Here is a 19,347-nt window from a genome sequence, read left to right on the forward strand (position 1 = left end):
CTACTTTTTGTTCTTGACTCATCACCACCCACGTTTAAAATGCCAGGTGATTAGAGGGCTCCAAGTACCTTGTTATTTCCAAGTACATGGCAACATGGCTTTTCCAGCTGTCATACTCTTTATATGCGCTACAACATTCTTCTTGTGACTTTACATGAGAGGACACATTCAGATACGTGTGTTAAATACGCACTGTGAGAATTGAGTATATTTAGACAGACTGAATCCTAAAGTCTGATGAGAGACGGAGGGAGTGATGAGGAACAAAGGAAGGATGTAAAGATCATTATTACGTCAACAAAATTAGAGACTAGTGAACATTTTCACCTGAGTCTTTAAGCTGCAATTTGTTTCCCACAAAATGATTTTCCATAGGAAAACATATAAATGATGATGGCAGAATGAGCACCTGTTTACAAGTGATTCTCATTATTTTGACTCCCTGGTTGTCTATTTCACAGACACATTTGTTCTGTTCCCATTGGACTAATTAGCACTGAAACTCTGTCTCATCCCTGCAGTCCATCTCTATCACCTACCAAGCACACTGAAACTTTTGGAAAGTCCAGCCTCGGATCTATGACATATTCATAAAATACGGGATATGGGGCTCCTTCTGCACAGCAGCTGCTCTGCTGTGATAAGGCCACACATGGATATTCTGGGGTTTGAGCCTATATGGGAATGTAAAAGATTCAAAACTGTCAGGTAATGAGACAGTATGAGGGTTAAGCACCCATCAGATTGCTGCATTTGCATAACATCTTGGCGTGCATGCTGCAAACACGTTCCCTGCTTATCATAAAAGCTAATTTATTTGAATAGACATTTTGCGATGAGCTGGACCCACATTCGCCATTAAAAGCCAAATGAATATTCACCAACATAGTACATTTTTATTCTGCAGCAGGAGCACACCAGAACAGACTAGTCTAAATCAATATTACATAATTGAGTCAGTATTATAGTCAACATGAAAATGACTTAAGAGTATTGCTGTTTGCCCTGAATGTATATGAAGCAGGCTTTGTAATGCTTGGTCAAATGGTTTTTGTCTGATTACCACGTGGAGTAAACATTAAAAAGCTATCAAAAGTCTCAAAATAACTGAAACAACCGATTCTCTCTGCGAGGCTCAGCACCCTGAAAATGTGACTGCACTACACTGAGACTACACTTGTTTGTAGACACTCACCACCCACACACCTTTGTCCCACCAGAATCAAGAGGTAGGTGTTTTAATCTGTGATACTGTGACAAAGCTGAGTGTGACAATGGAAGTATAATGGGACATTTTCTGCTTCTGATCTGTCTCTTTATGCATTTGCAGATGTCCAGCAGGGTTTGAGTCCACGCACAGTTCACGGAGAAGCTCCATGTTTTGCATCCTGATTGCAATAGGTTGGTTGTATTGCTCCTGGTCACATTTAATTATGTACATGCTGTGAATTTATTCATACAGTGAATACATTTAAGGCACAGAAATTAATTTCATATGCATACAGACAGTGGTGGATATAAAACAAGTACATTTTGGGGTTATTTGTACTTAAGTATTGTCATGTTAGCCTACTTTTTTTATTACACTGTATTTAAACAGCTATATTTTGCATGCAAAACCTTTAAAATAAAATAAGATGCATTGATATAGTTTAAACTACTCAACAGCATATACAGTAATTATAATTATAGTTTATACTTGACCATATGCAGCTTACATATTAATGCACCATGAATAATAATCCAGTAAAGAAATATGACTCTCTGAAATGTTCCATGGAATGTGTAGTGACTATACTTTTTCTTTTGAACTTTTAATGTTTACTGATAAACCTGTAGTTAAAATGTTGAATGGAGGACTTTAATTTGTATTTGTACATTGGGCTATCAGTACTTTACTGAAGTAAAGGATCTGAATACCTCTTCCACACTTCCTCCTACACATCCATCACACAGCTGTTGCTTTCATCCTTTCAACACTCAACATCAATGAAAGGAACCTTCCTCCTGTCACTCTCTGCTCTGTCTTCACTATCTCCATAACTGTGCAGTACCTGTTGCTTCTTGAGGAAACCCATGCATAAAAGCTAGAGCTCAACATGCAAAACCATTGATTTTACTTCACTGCTGAACCAACCTACAATTACTTTTTGTCTTGGTCAGCTAACAGTGTAATGGGAACCCCCCCATTGCACACACTCATTCACACAAGGACATACAAACCATAGAGATTCACATCTGGTCCGTCTTTGTTCCCTTATTACAGTCGTGAAAAAGAAGGCATTCAGAGGACACACCAGGAACTCTTTCCTCCAAACAGGCATCTCAGCGCCACTGCTGCTCTGTAATCATCAATACAATGACCGTGTGAGTTTACACAAAGTGGCATTCTGGTAAATGTTTACTGTCTGGTGAAACTGCCAATTTGTTCCTGTGTCTCACACGCTCATTTACATTACAGGTGACAATGTTTTGCCTTTCAGTTAGAGGAACAAGGTTATTATTATGAATTAGAGGAGAATTGGGTAAATATCTATTGTATCTGTGAATCTGCTTCTAGATTAAGTGCCCTGAAAACTGTGAGAAAGCACAGCCGTTCAATGAACCACTTTGCCCCTTCCTGGCTTTTGAAAAACACTCTAGTTTGCATCAATTTCTATCAGGACTACTAGCTACTGTATGTTGGTTACTGTGAATCCCAGGTTGATATTCACTGGTGTGACTTTTACCTTAAATTCAGAAGAGTCTCTATTCTGAACTGTTAGGAATTAATGACTTGTTTACAGCTTGTGTGTGAAACCTTTTCTGGCTGGTTGGCTTTGTGACATGCCCCTTACAGAGCTTATTCTCTCTATTTCATGTGATTTCACAGAGGTGATGAGTCTAATAAGGGACAAGCCTGCCACGCTCCATCACACATCAGACAAAGCCCTCAGCCCTGCAGGCAGTGTCAATTTGCAATGGTTGTTGTCAGCTATCACAGTGCTTTTACAGCATTTTCTTGTTACTGTGAGTTGTAACAAGAGAAGAGAAGAGAAGAGAAGAGAAGAGAAGAGAAGAAAAGAGAAGAGAAGAAAAGAGAAGAGAAGAGAAGAGAAGACTTTTTAAAACAATGAAACATTCTTGGTATCTTTTTGAAGACTTCAACTTTAATTGTTTACTGTTTTTACACAGACCTATAGGAGTGTAATACAGATAACAATAGAAGGCCCACAGAGAAGTACAAATTAAGCTGTTTATATTCCTGAGACCAAGTATTTGTGAGGAAAAAGAAGAAACTTACATCACAGTTACTTACACTGTACATGCAACTAAGGCTGTGTAAACCCTATCAGAGAAACCAAATGATTTTGGTAGTGTGAGAAGAAGAAGATAAGAAACACCTCCATATTCCTTTGAATAAGACTGATCAATCATTTAAATGCAGCCAGGATTTCCATCTAAATGGTCAGGGAAAAGAAATTGTGTTATTATTTTTTAATAGGGCACTGCTCCCTGGTGGTGAAGAGCGGCAGCAGCAATCCAGAAATCAGCTCACGAGTCAAGTGCTAAAGGTTAACAGGAGTTGACATGCAATTATTAAGTTGCACTGACAGCGAAATGAGAAGGTCCAGCATCAGAACTGATCATTTTCTTTGCCCATGTTCAGGACTATCAGGCATGTGTTGTGTTATAGTGACTTATTCCCACTGACCATGACACAGCAAGTTTTTGCTGGCTTAAGGCTGAGAGTGGTAAACAAAATCAGAGGTTTACCACATTTTGCTGCATGTACACTAAGAAATATATAGCCAACTGTAGATGGACATCAAAGAGCGCAGACGGTACTCAAAAAAATCAATGTTCGGCCTGCAGGCTAACTTCAGTGAGGATTTTCATTATGACTTTTGACATTACAGGCATCTATCTGCTCTCTGTGTTTTGTCCACCCTGCAGAATGCTAAATCCTACGCATACACAGTGTGAAAGCGGTGCTGTTAAAGGCAGGCGTAAAAGAAAAGAGAGAGAGAGTCTCAGTGCCAAATTAAGTTTCAGCTGTCACAACTGAACTCGGACACAGAACAGAAAGAGTGCAGCTGGATTGAAGGTTAACAACCTTCTGTATGACACCCTTTCCCTTTACTCGAGCTCTTTTCTTTCCTCTGTTAAAACAAGCTGTTCCTTGTCCACGAACACCTGCTGTTGCGCATGCACACACACACACACACACACACACACACACACACACACACACACACACACACACACACACACACACACACACACACACACACACACAAGAAGTGTGAAAAGACGTGAAAGATGTAGAAGAGCTTCTGAAAAAAGACAAATCAAATTTTGGAGTACTGCAGTACAACAATAAAATGTGCTCTAAAAATTTTGATTTTATGTTGACAACTTACACCTGTCTAGATCTAACTTATCTACACTTACAAAACAAAAAGCACAAGATGGCCAGCCCTACCTTGCCCTGTCACTATCCTACCTCCAAAAATAAACTCAGACACACACTGACAGAAAGGTAAGCCCCCCTCAGAGGGACTAACCTAAACAAAGAAGATAATGAAGGAAAGCAGGATTTAACCAGTTAGCAGTAAAAAAAAAAAAAAAGACAAACCATTCCATCCATTTATTACTGCACTTCCATAAAGCTGGCAGACTCATAAGGGACCGGTTTTTAAAAAATAATGGGGAAATGGAAGCATCAGAGGCTGAGGTATCTTGACTTTTATGGTCTCTGGTCAAGCTAGAAAAATGCTAAATTCTACAATTCCCATAATGCAACTGATTAATGACTTTCATTACAGCCTTCCTGCCTCCTATATACCCATTTATTTTTGTCATTTCGTAATGCAGACTTTCTGTTAAAAGTTTTACTCTCAAGCATGAGTCGAGTTACCCAAATGACACCATCAGGGACACCATCATCCCTCCAGAACCACTGAAGACACAATACAATACAATTTTTTTTTTACAAGCTGAATAATTCTCTTGGTAATGACATTAGTTTTGGTAATAAACAACACATTTTGAACTGATGGCAGCACTAGATGTAATGTCAGAGTAGTTCCTATAAGACTGAGGGAAACCAGAATGTGTACTAGTGTAATAGTTGTTCGGACGTTTCAACATAGCCACAAATGTCAATCTGCTGGTGGTGTTAGGGAATCACCAAAATCATTAGCATTCATTGTGGCTATGTGTACCACATTTCATGGCCGTCACAAAAACCACTAATGTAAACATGATTGTGCTATAAAGTCAGAGGATCATCAAAGTCAGTAGGATTCATCGTCTGGGGACCATGGATGTCCAATCACTACAATAGTTGCTGAGCTATTTCAGCAAAAGCAACACAACAAGACAAGACAAGATAGAAAGTAGTTGTAAAGCTCTGCAACATATCCCTGCACACAGTCGACATGCTATCATTGAGAAAATGAGCTGCTGTTGGGAAAGGAGACAGACTTAGACTTTGCTCTTTCTGTTTTGACCAAGCTTCATGGATATAGCACAAACAAGCCAAACTCAGCCTGTGGCTGTTGTGTCCTTAAAACACACTCTCCAAGCGGTTTATTAATACTCCCAAAAGCCCCTTAAACACATTGGTACAGAAAGTTGGTGCAGAGAGAGAAGAGATTCAAAGAAAGAGGGGATTATAAAAGATTAGCTCGAGGACTGCCTCAACAGATTTAGGAGACCACTTAACTCAAAGGAGAAAAACTGTTTAGTGAGGCGACTTTTTAGATGCTTTTAAAACTTATACAGTCTCTCTTCCACAGTTGAAGAAAAGTATAGATGCTGCACATTCTTGTAACTGGATGTAACCTGTAGTACATCCAATAAATTAGCATTTTATTTGAATGTAATCTCAGCTATTGTAGTGAATCATATGCTTCTGATATAAAGAATACAGTAACCTTAATGTTAGCTAAAGTTATTATCATACAACATGTCAGTGCTGGTTATTGCTAAATAATTTCATAGGTTCAGTTACATAGGCCTATCATAGTACACAACTGTAAGTAGGCTGTAAGAGTGAGATAGTTTAGTTAGCAGTATCTGTTATTAATGTGAAAGTGTTTGTGCTTTCGGATCCACACTTACCAAGAAAGGTATCAGGTGCTTGTAGTCAAGGTGAACAGTACCGTCTCAGAAAGAAGGTCGGCACACTTACAACCATTTGAAGAGGCTCTTCAGATGCATAAAGGGTTGAGTCATTCCATATCTAAAAGGTGACATTTAGCATCGATGTAATTCTAGAGACTTAAATAGGCTATCAGACAAACAGCAATGGCAAAGAAGGAGAGCGGTGGTAAGAGGCAGACGGTAACTCGTCAAGTAAGAGGTTGATGAGTCACCTTTTGGATATTAAGTAAATGGATCATATGAAGTCTGAAAAGTGTGGGCCCTTTTTTAAAAGATGATATAGATACTGATTGCATCTCAGAATTCACATCAGTATTTCAATATTTGGAAAAGCAATCCTGCTTTAAAGCCACATCCTCTATGTCACTTTAGCTTGAAGGATATCAGTTGTTCAGATCTGCGATAAGAAGAATCTTCCTCTTGGCAGAGATATTTGAAGTGTTTCCCCCTCACTGCTGAATTAGATAAAACTGAAATATGTCTGTATATGCTGTGTACGTAAATATCTGTACTCCAGAGGCAGAGGAAGAGATACAAGTGTATGAATCCAGCAGCAGCAGTCCAACAATGTATGTGTTCCTCCATGGTGTTTTCCTCCAGCTGCCATTCTAATTTTAAGACAGAAGGGGGCAGAATTAGGTCATTCATATAATTAAATAAGCTCAATATGGAGCCCCTGCATGGCTTTTTGTACATTTATCAATTTCCCTGAGGTGTGATACCACCTGGCTGTGTGCATGTGCTGATTGAGGTTCCAGCTCATTTAGGACACCGTTTGAATACACATGTGCTGCTTGTTTTTGAGTGACAGATGTGTGAGAATGAAGTGAAAATTAGCTGGATGGGCTGTCAGAGGGGAGCTGTTTCCATTCCCCGGATCCCCATTTCTTTATCTAGCTCACTGACCTGTGGCGCTGGGCTTATCTACGCTGTGACTGTGGAGGACCACCAGATCTCATTTTAGATGGGCTGCCTTTAATGGGAGGCCAAGGAGCATGCTCAACATGTCATTTAAAAAGCAGTGGGTTTTCCACGGAGGGGTCCATGGAAAACCCATTTTATAGCAAGTGGGCCTTGATTCCTCTGACTCTGCCTCAGACACACACACACACATACACACACACACACACACACACACACACACACACACACACACACACACACACACACACACACACTGATGGACAGCTTCATGCACAGCTGCTGTCAATACTATTTTGTCATTCTCATGTCAGCATCCCATTTCCTGTTTCTCTGTCTGCCATTTTCAAACTGAGAGTCTTAAAAACACAGCTGGAAATCATCCTCAACTATCCTCCCCAACTCAGATCATGAGCTGTGTACTGACTGAGTTTGATTGCAATAGATGGACTACACTGCAACAATTGTAGTATGTTGTTTCTGCAGTGCTTATTTTTTGTGTGTGTCTACCTAAATTCACACAGGTGCAAGGACAAGAGGCTGAGCAGGGGACACATATTTCCACCCACACTGCTGCACTTTGAGGTGAAACTGGTGTCTGATTATATGAGAGCAGTAGAGGACAAAGTTTTTTAAAAAAAAAAAAAAATTGACTATCCAACTAAAACATCTTTTGTCCTCCATCCATCATCCCAAATGTTGAATGAACCCACAGCTACACACTCTCTCTCTGCATTGTCTCATCACAACTAAAGGACTCACACAGTTGATGCTGAGACTCTCAGCCAGACCATAATGTGGCATCTGCCTGCATGATCTGTGCTATAAAACTGACTGCGGTTTTATCATACGTCTTTGTGGAAGCTGCCTGAAAAGATATTTGAGCCATGATGGACTTGCTGAAGCCTGGAATGGACCTGCCGCCGATACAGTGGGGGATCAGAGGAAATACTCTTGTGTGAGTCCCAGTCAGGACCTCATTCAGGCGTCAGTGTGAGCCACAGGTCTAACTGTGCAGCGCTGCATCCTCAACTTAGGAGCTTAAGACTGAGAGCTCAACCTGAAATGTGATTATGAAGCAAATTTCTACTTCGTTGCCCATAAAGATTAAACTGCACTTGTTTTTGCCTAAGTGTGAAATTTTAATTTCATGCCTAAAAGAGCGCAAAATCAGGATGTGATGAATTGAGCTGATTTCCTTTTTAATGAATTCATTTTATCTTTATCTTTTTGCTTGTATTTAGTCGGCATGTAAAATGTCAAATATTATATACCATTCATTGCTTAATTTAAAAAAAAAAGGAAAAACACAAAGATTTTTAGGATTAAGAATGGCCATTTTAACCAGGTACACATAACTGTAAATACACTGCAAATAGCTGAATAACTGCAGTAAGCATTCTGTAGGCCAACACTGCGACATCATCTGCTTCCACTGCACTCTTTGGTTCCTATTTCAAAAGTACATTTCTGGTGAATGTGCCTTGCAGTGACTTTGATTAAAATAAATGAGAAAATCCATTTGTGACCCCCACCAACCCCACCCCCATCTGAGATTGCATCCTAATGGATGGTGAGACACAACGGTGTTCTTTCTCTTGTGTGTTACAGCATGCACGCTCCATTATCTCTAGCCTATTTTTCTTTAACAAGTACACATTTCTGTTTTTTATTTTTTTTTCAAGGGTGGGGAAAGATAACCAATTCAGGAACAAATGATTCAGACCTTCTCAGATGATAATGATTAATGTGGAGGGAATTATAAACTGCTTTCCCTCGTTAATCAGTCAGAGAGAGAAACAGCAAAGCGCATTTTAGAAGCTACTGGTCTACCTACTAGTAGAGATTAATCTGCAGACTTAATATGAAGGTATATCTTTCAGCCACTGATTCTTACACTTGCCAGCAGATCTTGACAAAAGAAAAGGCTCAGAATAAAATACTACAATCAAACACGTAATTTATTTCCCAGATGAAAACCCATTTTTTTAGGTTCACTCAGTGAATATTGACAGATTCTGGAGGCTCTGCATTTTAATCTAAGCTTTTTGGATGCCTGCCTTGTTTTCTCACTACCTGCTCCGGTCCTCAGCTCCTAATTATGCTAGTCACGCATATTAAAAACTGTGTATTAGTCAATGTAATCTTTTTATATTCATTCTGTGAAGATGGGGGCATAATATGTGGCTTGAAATACAGAGACAAGGCATTTGGGGGAGTACAAACTGATGTTAAAATGCAACCTGACAGAGGGCAGCAAAGATCCACATGTTTGTTATGTTTGACAGTCACATTTTAATGGCTAAAATATTTTTATCTGTAAATATGTTTGTATAGTTATAGAAGGAGCTGGTTCACAACACAAGTTCAGTACATATCCATGATGAAAGTTTATTTATCTTGCATTTGAGGAATATTTGCCTGACAACAGCCTGACATAAAAAAAAAAAAACGAGGACCTAATGTAGACAGACAATTCACCCGCATATCAACAGTTACTTAATATAACAATGGTCCTTAGAAGCAGGTTATATATCTATTCTAAAATCACCTCTCACCTGACCATATTCACAATGCCAATAAAGACAAAAGTAAACATTGCAAAATAGGCATGTGTTCTTGTTAGTCATATTGATAGTTTATTGTCATTTACAAAGATACAAAAGCTATAACTGTTGACTCAGTTGTTTGTTACTTATCTGAAATGTTTCCCATGATGCAGCTGCTGTGTATGTGTATATTAATTACTCAGTACCTCTGGGTACTCTCGATGTCACTCCAATCTTTTGATGCAACTACACTTACAGAAAAAAAACTTGACTGAGAATGAAGAAGCAGGGAGCATGCCAAGTGTGTGTGCATGTCATCATCAAGTTTAAATATATATATTCTCATGTGAGTCACTTGTCAGTTGTGGGCCAGAAAATAAATATGACACACGCCGAGGTGTTTCCTGGGTCTCAAGTGTTATATGCTTCTGCCGGGTGAGTCATTATGCCGTCAACGAGGAAAAGCAGCATCAGTCTCCCTGTCCTCCCACTCTGTCTCTGGGAATGATGCGAAGCTCTGAGCCGTGTTTTAAAAACACATTCCCTGCAACACAGGATAGAGCACCATATAAAAGATCACAGTTTATAATTAGTGTTCTTTAATAAGGAGTTTTACTATCAAAAACACTGATGCACTGCAAACATGTCAACTCACCAGCTTGAACAGAAACTTGGACTTTATTCTCAAAAGATACAATTTCTAGCCTCAGAAATTATGGTTGGAACAAAATAGTGGTGGCAACCTGAAAACTATTTAATTTAGTATAACTGAATCTGATTAACTTAAACCTTAATATGAAGTAAATCTAGATCTGTTTGCAATGTTGCACACAAGTTGGGTAGTTAGATTAATTGTAAAGATATATAAGGTCAGAGATGTCTAAAGTGAGGGATAAAATAATTTCCTCAAACCTAATATCCAGCCGAATTGTCCCTCTGCAGTTGCCTATTGTTTAGAAATTGGGTGGATTTTGGCGAGGACACACATAGCCAGTTCATTTGAATAATTTATACTACTTCATTATGGAACCACAGATAGCAATTCCATTCATTAATGTGTTCATTCAACCTGCTGATCATGCTTAGATCATATATGTAAAACTCATTCCCAGAACAATCAGTGTAAGTGCACTGTTCACACACTGCAGGAAATGTATGAAACTGGCCTTATACAGATGTTTGAAGAAAAAGAGATTGTTTTATTACACTGGATCAATTTCCACCGTCTACTCAGTGCTGTGAACATGAGGTAGAGTGGCTGCAGAGGGTGAAAAAAGGCAGTCTGACAGAGGTGTCTGAACTGAGGCTATTCTTGGCAGCACACAGCACAAATGTTACGCAGATAAAAAGCTGCTGTGAATACCCACCACGCTTTCCTTTCTTAGCAGAAAAGACCCAATCTTGCCTTCAGTCAAAGGAGGCATTACCTTATCCTGCTCTATGCAGAAAACCCAGATATCTGTTACCAGTCTTTGGGAAGGATGGTGACTTACATAAGGAGAGGTGGGCTACACGTTAAGTATGAACCTCAGGGAAAACACCAAGGAGGCTGACACAGAGAAAAAGTGATTCACCAGGGCTCTGCAGTAATGTGGGAATCTAAAGTCAAGTGAATTCTGACTAAACAGCTTTGTGCATCTAGCATCTAGTTCGCCTCCAGTCAGGGGTAACTTTTTAATTGAATTTAACATTAAATTCCTGCCTCTCGTGGCACTGCATCTATATTCATGAATCAGTAAACACCATTTCCATGCAGACAAGTATGAGGCCTGCTCATACACAGGGATATTGGTTAAATTAGGATTATTACCTTAAGTTTAACCAGTATTGCAACTCCCCAACTCCCCAACACACCACCATGCACCAGCCACTTTATTTCACTGTAATTCTCCTCAAGAAATTATCTTTATTTAGCACTGATGTAGTGACCTCTGTGGGTTGAACAGTTTTAATCGGTTGCAGTCCTGACCACACTCCAACACCAATATGTGTGGATGGATATTGATTGCATTATGGTACAATATTACATCACCTTTGGGTTCCTGACAGATTGGGGGCAGTTACTCTACACATAAAGATTTTCAAAACGTACTTCCCAAGTCAGCATCATGAGCCTGGACTCCTCTATTTTCATTTCCACTTTGCTAGACAGTTCAGGATGTAGAGAGAGACAAGACGTGAGGCTGGGTGACATGTGGCCTTAGCAGACAAGTCGAAACCCTCTAGGTGGTTTTCACTACTGCCTATGTCAGAGTTGGTGCATATTACTGATCTGCAGTATCTTTCCAAGCTGGTAAGGTTAGTGATAACTGTTTGCCTTTGTGTTTCTTCTGTATTCATCATATATTTCTCACCTTTGCAATCTCAATCAATGGTCCCTGTTTGACATCATAATACTGATTTAATTTTCCTGTTCAAACCGGATTTAAATAACTGTGATTATAATGGCTGGAACTGCTTGATCCCAGATCGATTTGTCACGTTACCCTCAGGTAAGGCTTTTCTAATGAAGCCTTACATTTCTTTGCCTTCTTTGTGGAACCACCCACAGAAGTCACTGCTTCTGTGGGCTTTTTCAAATTAATGTTTTAGACTATTAACACAATGCCACCAGCATTACCAAAGTGCATTATGAAACATGATTTATTCAGGTTCTGTATTAATGTATTACTGCTTTGATGAAAGCACATTGACAAGTGGCAAAGTGCTTAAAAGAAAGCCCCGGGGTCGATTATTCTTCCAAGCCCCTTAAAACATTTGAATGGAATAAAAAACAACATCTTAAACCATCTAGAGTGGCTTTAGTGGAGGCGTAAGAACAACTCTTTTTTTTTTTTCTGTGTAAAAAATAGCTTTTCACAGATTATATAAAACACGGGCTCTAAAAGAACATAACAACTCACCTGCTGTCTGGGCAGGGTTGATTCCTATTCCGTCTGCAAGGCAAGGGTGAAAGAAAAAACAACATAATTTAAACCCAAAAGATTGTCATACAAATGACTAGCACAGAAATGGGAAAAAAAAAAAAAAAAAAACATAATTTACAATATCACCAGTTTATCCATAATGATGTTGCACTAGGCAACAAAAATGAAAGTGTGCCTCAGCAGCAGGCAATTCCATCTGGAATAATAACAGATCAGCCATTCATTCCGTAGTGATAAAACTAAAACTCATGTTTGACATGGCAGTCATATCTCAGCCATTTTAACACAAATCTCATCTCATCACCATTATTTGGCGACACTCGTATGTCTGATACTTTCCCACAGAGCCCTGAAATGCCTTCCTTTTATGACTATACTACAGCATGTGACAAAATACATCAGGCATACTGCTTGTGAATGTTCTCTGAATGTCTCTTTCTCAATTTTGTAACACTGTCAATACAGAGCAGAGGTAAACAAAAACATTGTCAGTTTTTATGTGGCGCAACAGTTTAATTATTGGGAACAATGAATGAGCCAACAATTTTCCCTCTAACAGCCACACAGACAATTTACTGTGATTTGTTCTGGTGATTGCTATAGTTGTGGTACTAGTATATTGTATGAGGATGAATCCAGCTGAATATTTTTACATTTTACAGGACTTTTTAGGCCATTATTTGGAGTTAAAACTGCTTAAATGTAGTTCAATTTCAGTAGCCAATAGAGATTAATAAAGCCCATAAATTACGTAATGCCTCTTAAGCAGAATTAGTAACAGCTGCACACTCTGGAAGTTTAACGTGAAAGAAACACAGCAGTTTTCTCCTTTGAAACCTCAGGAACTGGACTGGACTTATTGATAAATCAATAAATTCGCTGTGTGTCCTTCTATCTTAACCATCTAATTCTTTTTTACTTGGATTTGGCAGTTACCATTTGTTTCAGATATATATTGTAAATGTTGAGTAAATCATTTGGACTTTCAGTTGTCATAAAGCACAAACATGCAAAAAGGAACGTGACAATATTTTGAAGTGATAATTTGTAGGTCATTTGCTCATACAGCTTTTACTGATCATCCTGATTTATCATTGTCTGACTTTCATTTGTCAGTTTATTTCCAGCATCAAGCATTCGAGCTCCCTCAACTCTTCACAGCTCATTGTTGAGGTTTTGACACTCAGCTGAGTCAAGACGCATGGTTTCTAAAAGAATGAGATTCTGTCTGAAGTAAGATTGTTCTTAACGGCTGGTAAACATGTCACTTTTGCACATCGAGTAGTTTGCTAAAGAGACAAAAAGTCGGTAGTTAAAGGACTTTTCCTCCAAACTCACCATTTGTTATTATTGCACTGGTTGCTGATGGCACTTTAAACTGTGAAAGAAAATTAAGCAGAGAAAAATTATCACACTCAAATCCCCATTAGTGAAATTCAAAACTGAACCGTTTGACATTTCAGAACTTCCAGCAGCGCTACAATATTTTGGTTAAATAATCAGGGACATGTGGCAACCCAATTCCACTTGGCCTGAAGACATCGTGTGAATAAATCATCAAGAAAGCAAGCTTCATCCACTGAGCCAGCGAGCGCACTGAGATTCACTGCCTGTCGGGTGTCAGCTTCAAAATAGGAGCTGAAGTTACGAAAAAGAAAAAAAAAGCTGTGTAATGTGTTTTGTTTTCAGTCCTCTGTCTGCCAACTTTCATGCTTGACAGACACACATGGGTTTGTGTTTTCACACTAATTCAGAGTCGCACGCCCGCACGTACACACACACACACACACACACACACACACACACACACACACACACACACACACACACACACACACACACACACACACACACACAGATAGAAACAGTTCGAAGAGAGCCTGAGGGAAAGATAGCCACGCTTGAATTTCTGGAAGAAAATCACTCAGCATGGTCACAATACATGTCCTACTTCAGGGTTCTACAGAGGAGGATGTGGGCTGCGGAGATTTGCAGTGAAAGGGCGGAGGGGAGCAGTCTGTCACCAGGGAGATAAGGTTAGCAAAGTGCTGCTCACCAGAATACTGCCAGGTATCACAATCAAGCACGCATGAAATACAGTTTAGTTCAGGAATGAATGATCTTTGTTTCATGTAGCATAAAATTGGTGGATAAAATATTGTTTACAAAAGGATTATGGTAAAAACCCGACTTCCACCACATCACAGAGTTTAACTGTTATAAATTTATCTTGTGATTTTTCTCTGTTTAACACAGCCACACAGCTTCATTAGCCACACTACTAATGATCACTGAAAGCGAGGCTTAAAATACATTCCCTGCTAATTACAGTGAAAAACTGGCACTGGCTAATCACACACTTTGGCATGTGAGCCTTTGACAAAAAAAAAAAAAAAAAACTGTATTCCCAGATTGATTCTGTGTGAAACAGTCTACTTTCAAACAGTTTTCCCTTTTAATAAATGATCAGCATTATCCAACTCTTCAGGGCTATCTCTGTTGACTTAATGGAGCAACCATGGCTATACCATGTAAAGTCAGATGTGGATAATTGTGGACGGTTAGTATGGTGGTGGTTTGTAATAGCAAAGCAAATTAACATCCCAGTATCTACACACTACAAACGCAGCACATTAGCACCTCCAGTCCTCCATCATTATGCTCCTAGTCGCAGTATCGCTGGGTGTTTGTGTGCAGAAAAAAAACTTAAAGTCTAAAAAGAGACTTTGGATCATGGTCATGTAAAATAAAGTGTGCATGAGACATGAGGCACTGCACGGCCTGTATTGATTAAAGGATATGGATCCTGTGTCTATAAAACTTAACACCATTAATGCAGATTTAATTGGTAAACTTTGTTGGCCATATTGAAATAACAGCCCGACCGATACTAGTTTGTTAAAGTCAATATCAATAACAATATCTATAAGATATAATTAATCTTGTGTAGTATGCATATATGTGCAAGTACAATACATAAAAGATGTTAATCTTTTAGTATTTCTTTGTATAGCTCCTGCAGAGAGAAAGATGACTGTCTTTAGAGGTTACATATGCATTTCTTCTTCTGTTATTTATTCATTTCTTACCCTATCCGAAAAGTTAACTTTTCTGGCTTTTCCCAGACTTCACCTTTTAAGCGATTTTGAGTCTAGTTGTGAAAGAATGTCGATGTTAATTATCTTTTTTAATCAGTGCTTAATAATAAACAAATAATATAAAAAAATTTAATTATGTACTGAGTAGATTGCTCTCTGGGGCACAATGGTGAGACTCAATCATCTCAAACATATTTACACATGCATCTATCCATATGTATTAACAGGACGTTAAGGCTAAATGCAGATACTTAAAAGTATGTAGTGACTACATATTTATAGTAGAGCACAAATACTAAACTTACCTCCTCAGCTGCAAACTTCAAAACTGCTGTGAATGGTGTGCTCTCTGGGACACTTAGTCTGTAACAAAACAAAACAGTGTTTTAAAAACACCATAAAGGCCAGCCTTTACTTTATTCCCTATGTTTTACTATTTACTTTTTAAAGCAGGAATGCCACATGATTAAATATCTCTCAACCCATTGACCTGAGCTTCGATCAACACCTGGGCTGCCTTAGTGCCGTAAAGCAAGTCCCTTATGGTCTCGCAGTTCCAGAAGTGCAATTCTGTAGCTGCTCATTTTGACTTCAACGGGGAAGAGAACAAAAGGAACATTTCCTTACATAGCTCAATCGAGTGTAACATTACATCTGCTTGAGTCATTTCTGTCAGAATATATGAGACCTTTTATGGCATAAATATAGTTACACACTTCCAGTTGGATGCTTCTTTAATGGTTCATTTTCAGCAAAAAGGTGGAGACTCTCCCCTTCAAGGGTTATACAAAAAATATTTTGCTGAGATGTGCGATAAATAAGATAAATAAATAAAATTACAAGGTTAGATATGTAACCGCCAAGTAAGGTGGTGGTGGAGGGAAAAATCAATTCACACCGTCAGTACAGCAGCAAGTAGCCGAGAGAGGAGCTTCCAGCATTATGAGTGAGAGTGAAAGTCGGAACTTGTTTGAATGTCAGTGGCGATTATGAATTTAAGCTGAATAGACTGGCGTGTGCTTAAGTTCAGTCCTCTGCCAGAATGAATGGATGCCTCATTTGCTGTCATTATTATCTCTCTATTCATGTTAAGACATTAACAACTGCAGCGAGACCTTGTCTGACCTCATTAGAGAATCGACTCCCTGTCAACACGTTAAGGCTAGGAAGTCTGCATGGCCTCAATATTTTGCAACAAGTTATTTGCAATTGCTCAAATCAAAATTCAACATGAATCTCTGTTAGGAAAGTTGACCATGTGGCAAAAAATGCCTGTGGAACAAAAAGACACACAAATGTTCAGTTGACATTTTGTGTCTGATTTCAACAATGTTGTCAATATGGCTCATTCCAGCAATGTATTTAAAATGCACAGGACAAAGACAGATGTGAAACAGATCCAAAACATGTAAATCCAAACATCCTGCACAATAACTCGGTTTATAACTGTCATTTAGCATCATGTAGTTTGCTAATGTTTTTGTGCTTTTGAACAATCATACCCCTCTAAAGTAATATAGTGGCTCATTTCAAGGTTTCAAGGCAAAAAGGAAACCTAAAATAAAATAAAATATAATAAAATATCTATATCATGATTTGTCTGGCTTATTTTCAGAGCTAAAAACACAACATTAAATACTACTAAAATCCTTCTTGAATCACACACACAGTGTAAAACACTAAGAGAACTTGTCTTCAAAAATCCACATTTGGAATTAGTTAATTCACTAATGCATCCTCCACCAAAAACACAATAGAAAGCAGTGGCAGACAAATTAAAGTAACAGCTGCTTTAAGAAAAGCATGCATGGCAAATCATACATTGGCTCCTGAAGATTAAGAAGGAATTCTGCCAATAAGCAAGTTGCCAGTTCACACCTAATTTGCCAGATGTCTTCATACTGCACAAAAGGTTGAAACTTAAAAGGGGTTCCACTGGGTGTATATACAACTGCTCTAAATAGTAAATTAAATACTTTTACTACTACTACCTTTCAGTAAAATTACTTAATTTGAAGTACCAGGAATAGATTTAAATCAAAAATTTCATTTCATTTTACAGTAACTGAACAAAATCTCCAATCCGTTCAAACGTGTGCTGTTTGACCATTATGATCCATGTGCTGAGTTTGACACGAAAAGACCATTTTCAAATTGATCTGCTCCACAGGGATTTTCTGTGCTCACCTTAAATCTGAGATTAAGACGTGCATGTACGAACACGGTTTTGTAACACCACAGTTTGGAAGCCAATTGTGGTCCATTGTGAAACACACACAAGTGTGATGTGGAAACTTGCTGCCTCCCAAAGCACAAACACTGACAATGGACTTTATTTTTTTCCTTGTGTCCAACAAAGTAAACTCTTGAGATTAATATTATTTTCATATTCATGATGCAGGATTTTTCAATAAGGGAGAGGTACTTTTAATTGGGTTTTTTGGGGGTGGAAAAACCATATTTGACACAAATGATTCATTAATGACACAAGTATTTGTCTTAAAACATGCCTGTGCTTTAGTGTGACACACACAGCAGACATGGATTATGTTGTGCACACAATGACAAACTATGGATTATTACACTGTGTTTTTACCATCAGTCTGATGGCACCAAATGAATGACACTGGCATAACTTGTTACTTTAACAAGAAAAGTATTACTGCTCCCAGCTTGTCCAAGAGTAACTCTACAGGGTCCACTGTCCATTTAGTCCATGTCTGTGAGTATGTCTGTAGCTGCTGCTGCTGTCTGTCCTCTCTGATCTGATCAGAAGAGATCTACAGGGATGATCATTTGTATTTTCCTGGTTTTGTTGCAGGACTCACACAGATAAATGAGCTCAATGACACAGTGACATTATTGGTAGGCTGTCAGCTCCGTTACAGTAAAAGTAACAGAACAAACGCTGCGGTTGTGTAGTTATACTATAAACGTAATCACAGCTTTACACTAACAGATGTTCTCTCACTGAGCACATTTTCTATTGCTCAAGTTAAATACATCAACACACGTTTCCACAAACAGCATTACATACCAAAACCTGCGGATGTGGTAAGAGAAAACGTTTAGAAAATATGAAAAATGAATTAAATGTAGTTAATGTAAGGTTACAGCTGTGTCTGCGGAGCTGTCAGTGAACTCACACTTTATATGGCAGCCGGGGATCCGACGTCAGGGTGATTTTAAACGTTACTTTAGACCTAATGAAGAAGATAAAATGAGCACTATTAGCACATTAATACTGGTTAATTGACATAAGATAGATTTAGGGACAAATAACATAAAACGAGGGTAGAAACTTACATCTTTAGAGCGAGGTAACTCCGTTTACAGTCTGTGTACGCACACCCGGAAGTCCGAAGGACCCGTACGTACACGTCATCCCTCTAGCTGTATTTTTGATACGTTTTTATGTATGTTAAATGTTTTTAAGAGTATTTCAGATTTTTTTCAAAACCTTGATTTGTTTGCGTAAAGTCAGCGAATCGAGATAAAAGTCTAAAATATAATTTGTACCAATAATGACAGGCATTCATTTCAAACGACTAACGTTTGCCGTAAATGACAACAAAAGGCGCACTCACATTTTCTTGGGAGCGTATTCTAATGGAGATGGATAAATGGCACCTCTCTAGGTAAACTTAAGATAACCTTTTCATTTTATCCCAACAGAAGGGTTGCTTTTATGGGTTTTTTTCC

At 38.6% G+C, this 19,347-nt stretch overlaps 1 protein-coding gene across 1 annotated transcript; it reads right to left on the reverse strand.

Moving 5' to 3' along the window:
• Positions 1-9,437: 9,437 nt before the first annotated feature.
• On the reverse strand, positions 9,438-19,026 carry ufm1 (ubiquitin-fold modifier 1). Its single transcript, XM_051401774.1, has 6 exons — positions 18,952-19,026; positions 18,792-18,848; positions 15,951-16,008; positions 13,886-13,925; positions 12,524-12,556; positions 9,438-10,164 (listed from the first exon to the last, which is right to left on the reverse strand). Coding segments are annotated over exons 1-6 (264 nt in total). The 5' UTR covers positions 18,954-19,026; the 3' UTR covers positions 9,438-10,090.
• Positions 19,027-19,347: the final 321 nt, after the last annotated feature.

Source organism: Dicentrarchus labrax, unplaced genomic scaffold, assembly GCF_905237075.1.
Source record: "Dicentrarchus labrax unplaced genomic scaffold, dlabrax2021, whole genome shotgun sequence".
Lineage (NCBI taxonomy): Eukaryota > Metazoa > Chordata > Actinopteri > Moronidae > Dicentrarchus > Dicentrarchus labrax.

Excerpts from the sequence above, each read along its gene's own strand:
- ufm1 (XM_051401774.1), bottom strand. Across the intron at positions 12,557-13,885 it reads CAGTGCAATAATAACAAATG|ACGGAATAGGAATCAACCCT; the intron begins GTGAGTTTGGAG and ends CTTGCCTTGCAG. Across the intron at positions 10,165-12,523 it reads CAACCCTGCCCAGACAGCAG|GGAATGTGTTTTTAAAACAC; the intron begins GTGAGTTGTTAT and ends CCTGTGTTGCAG.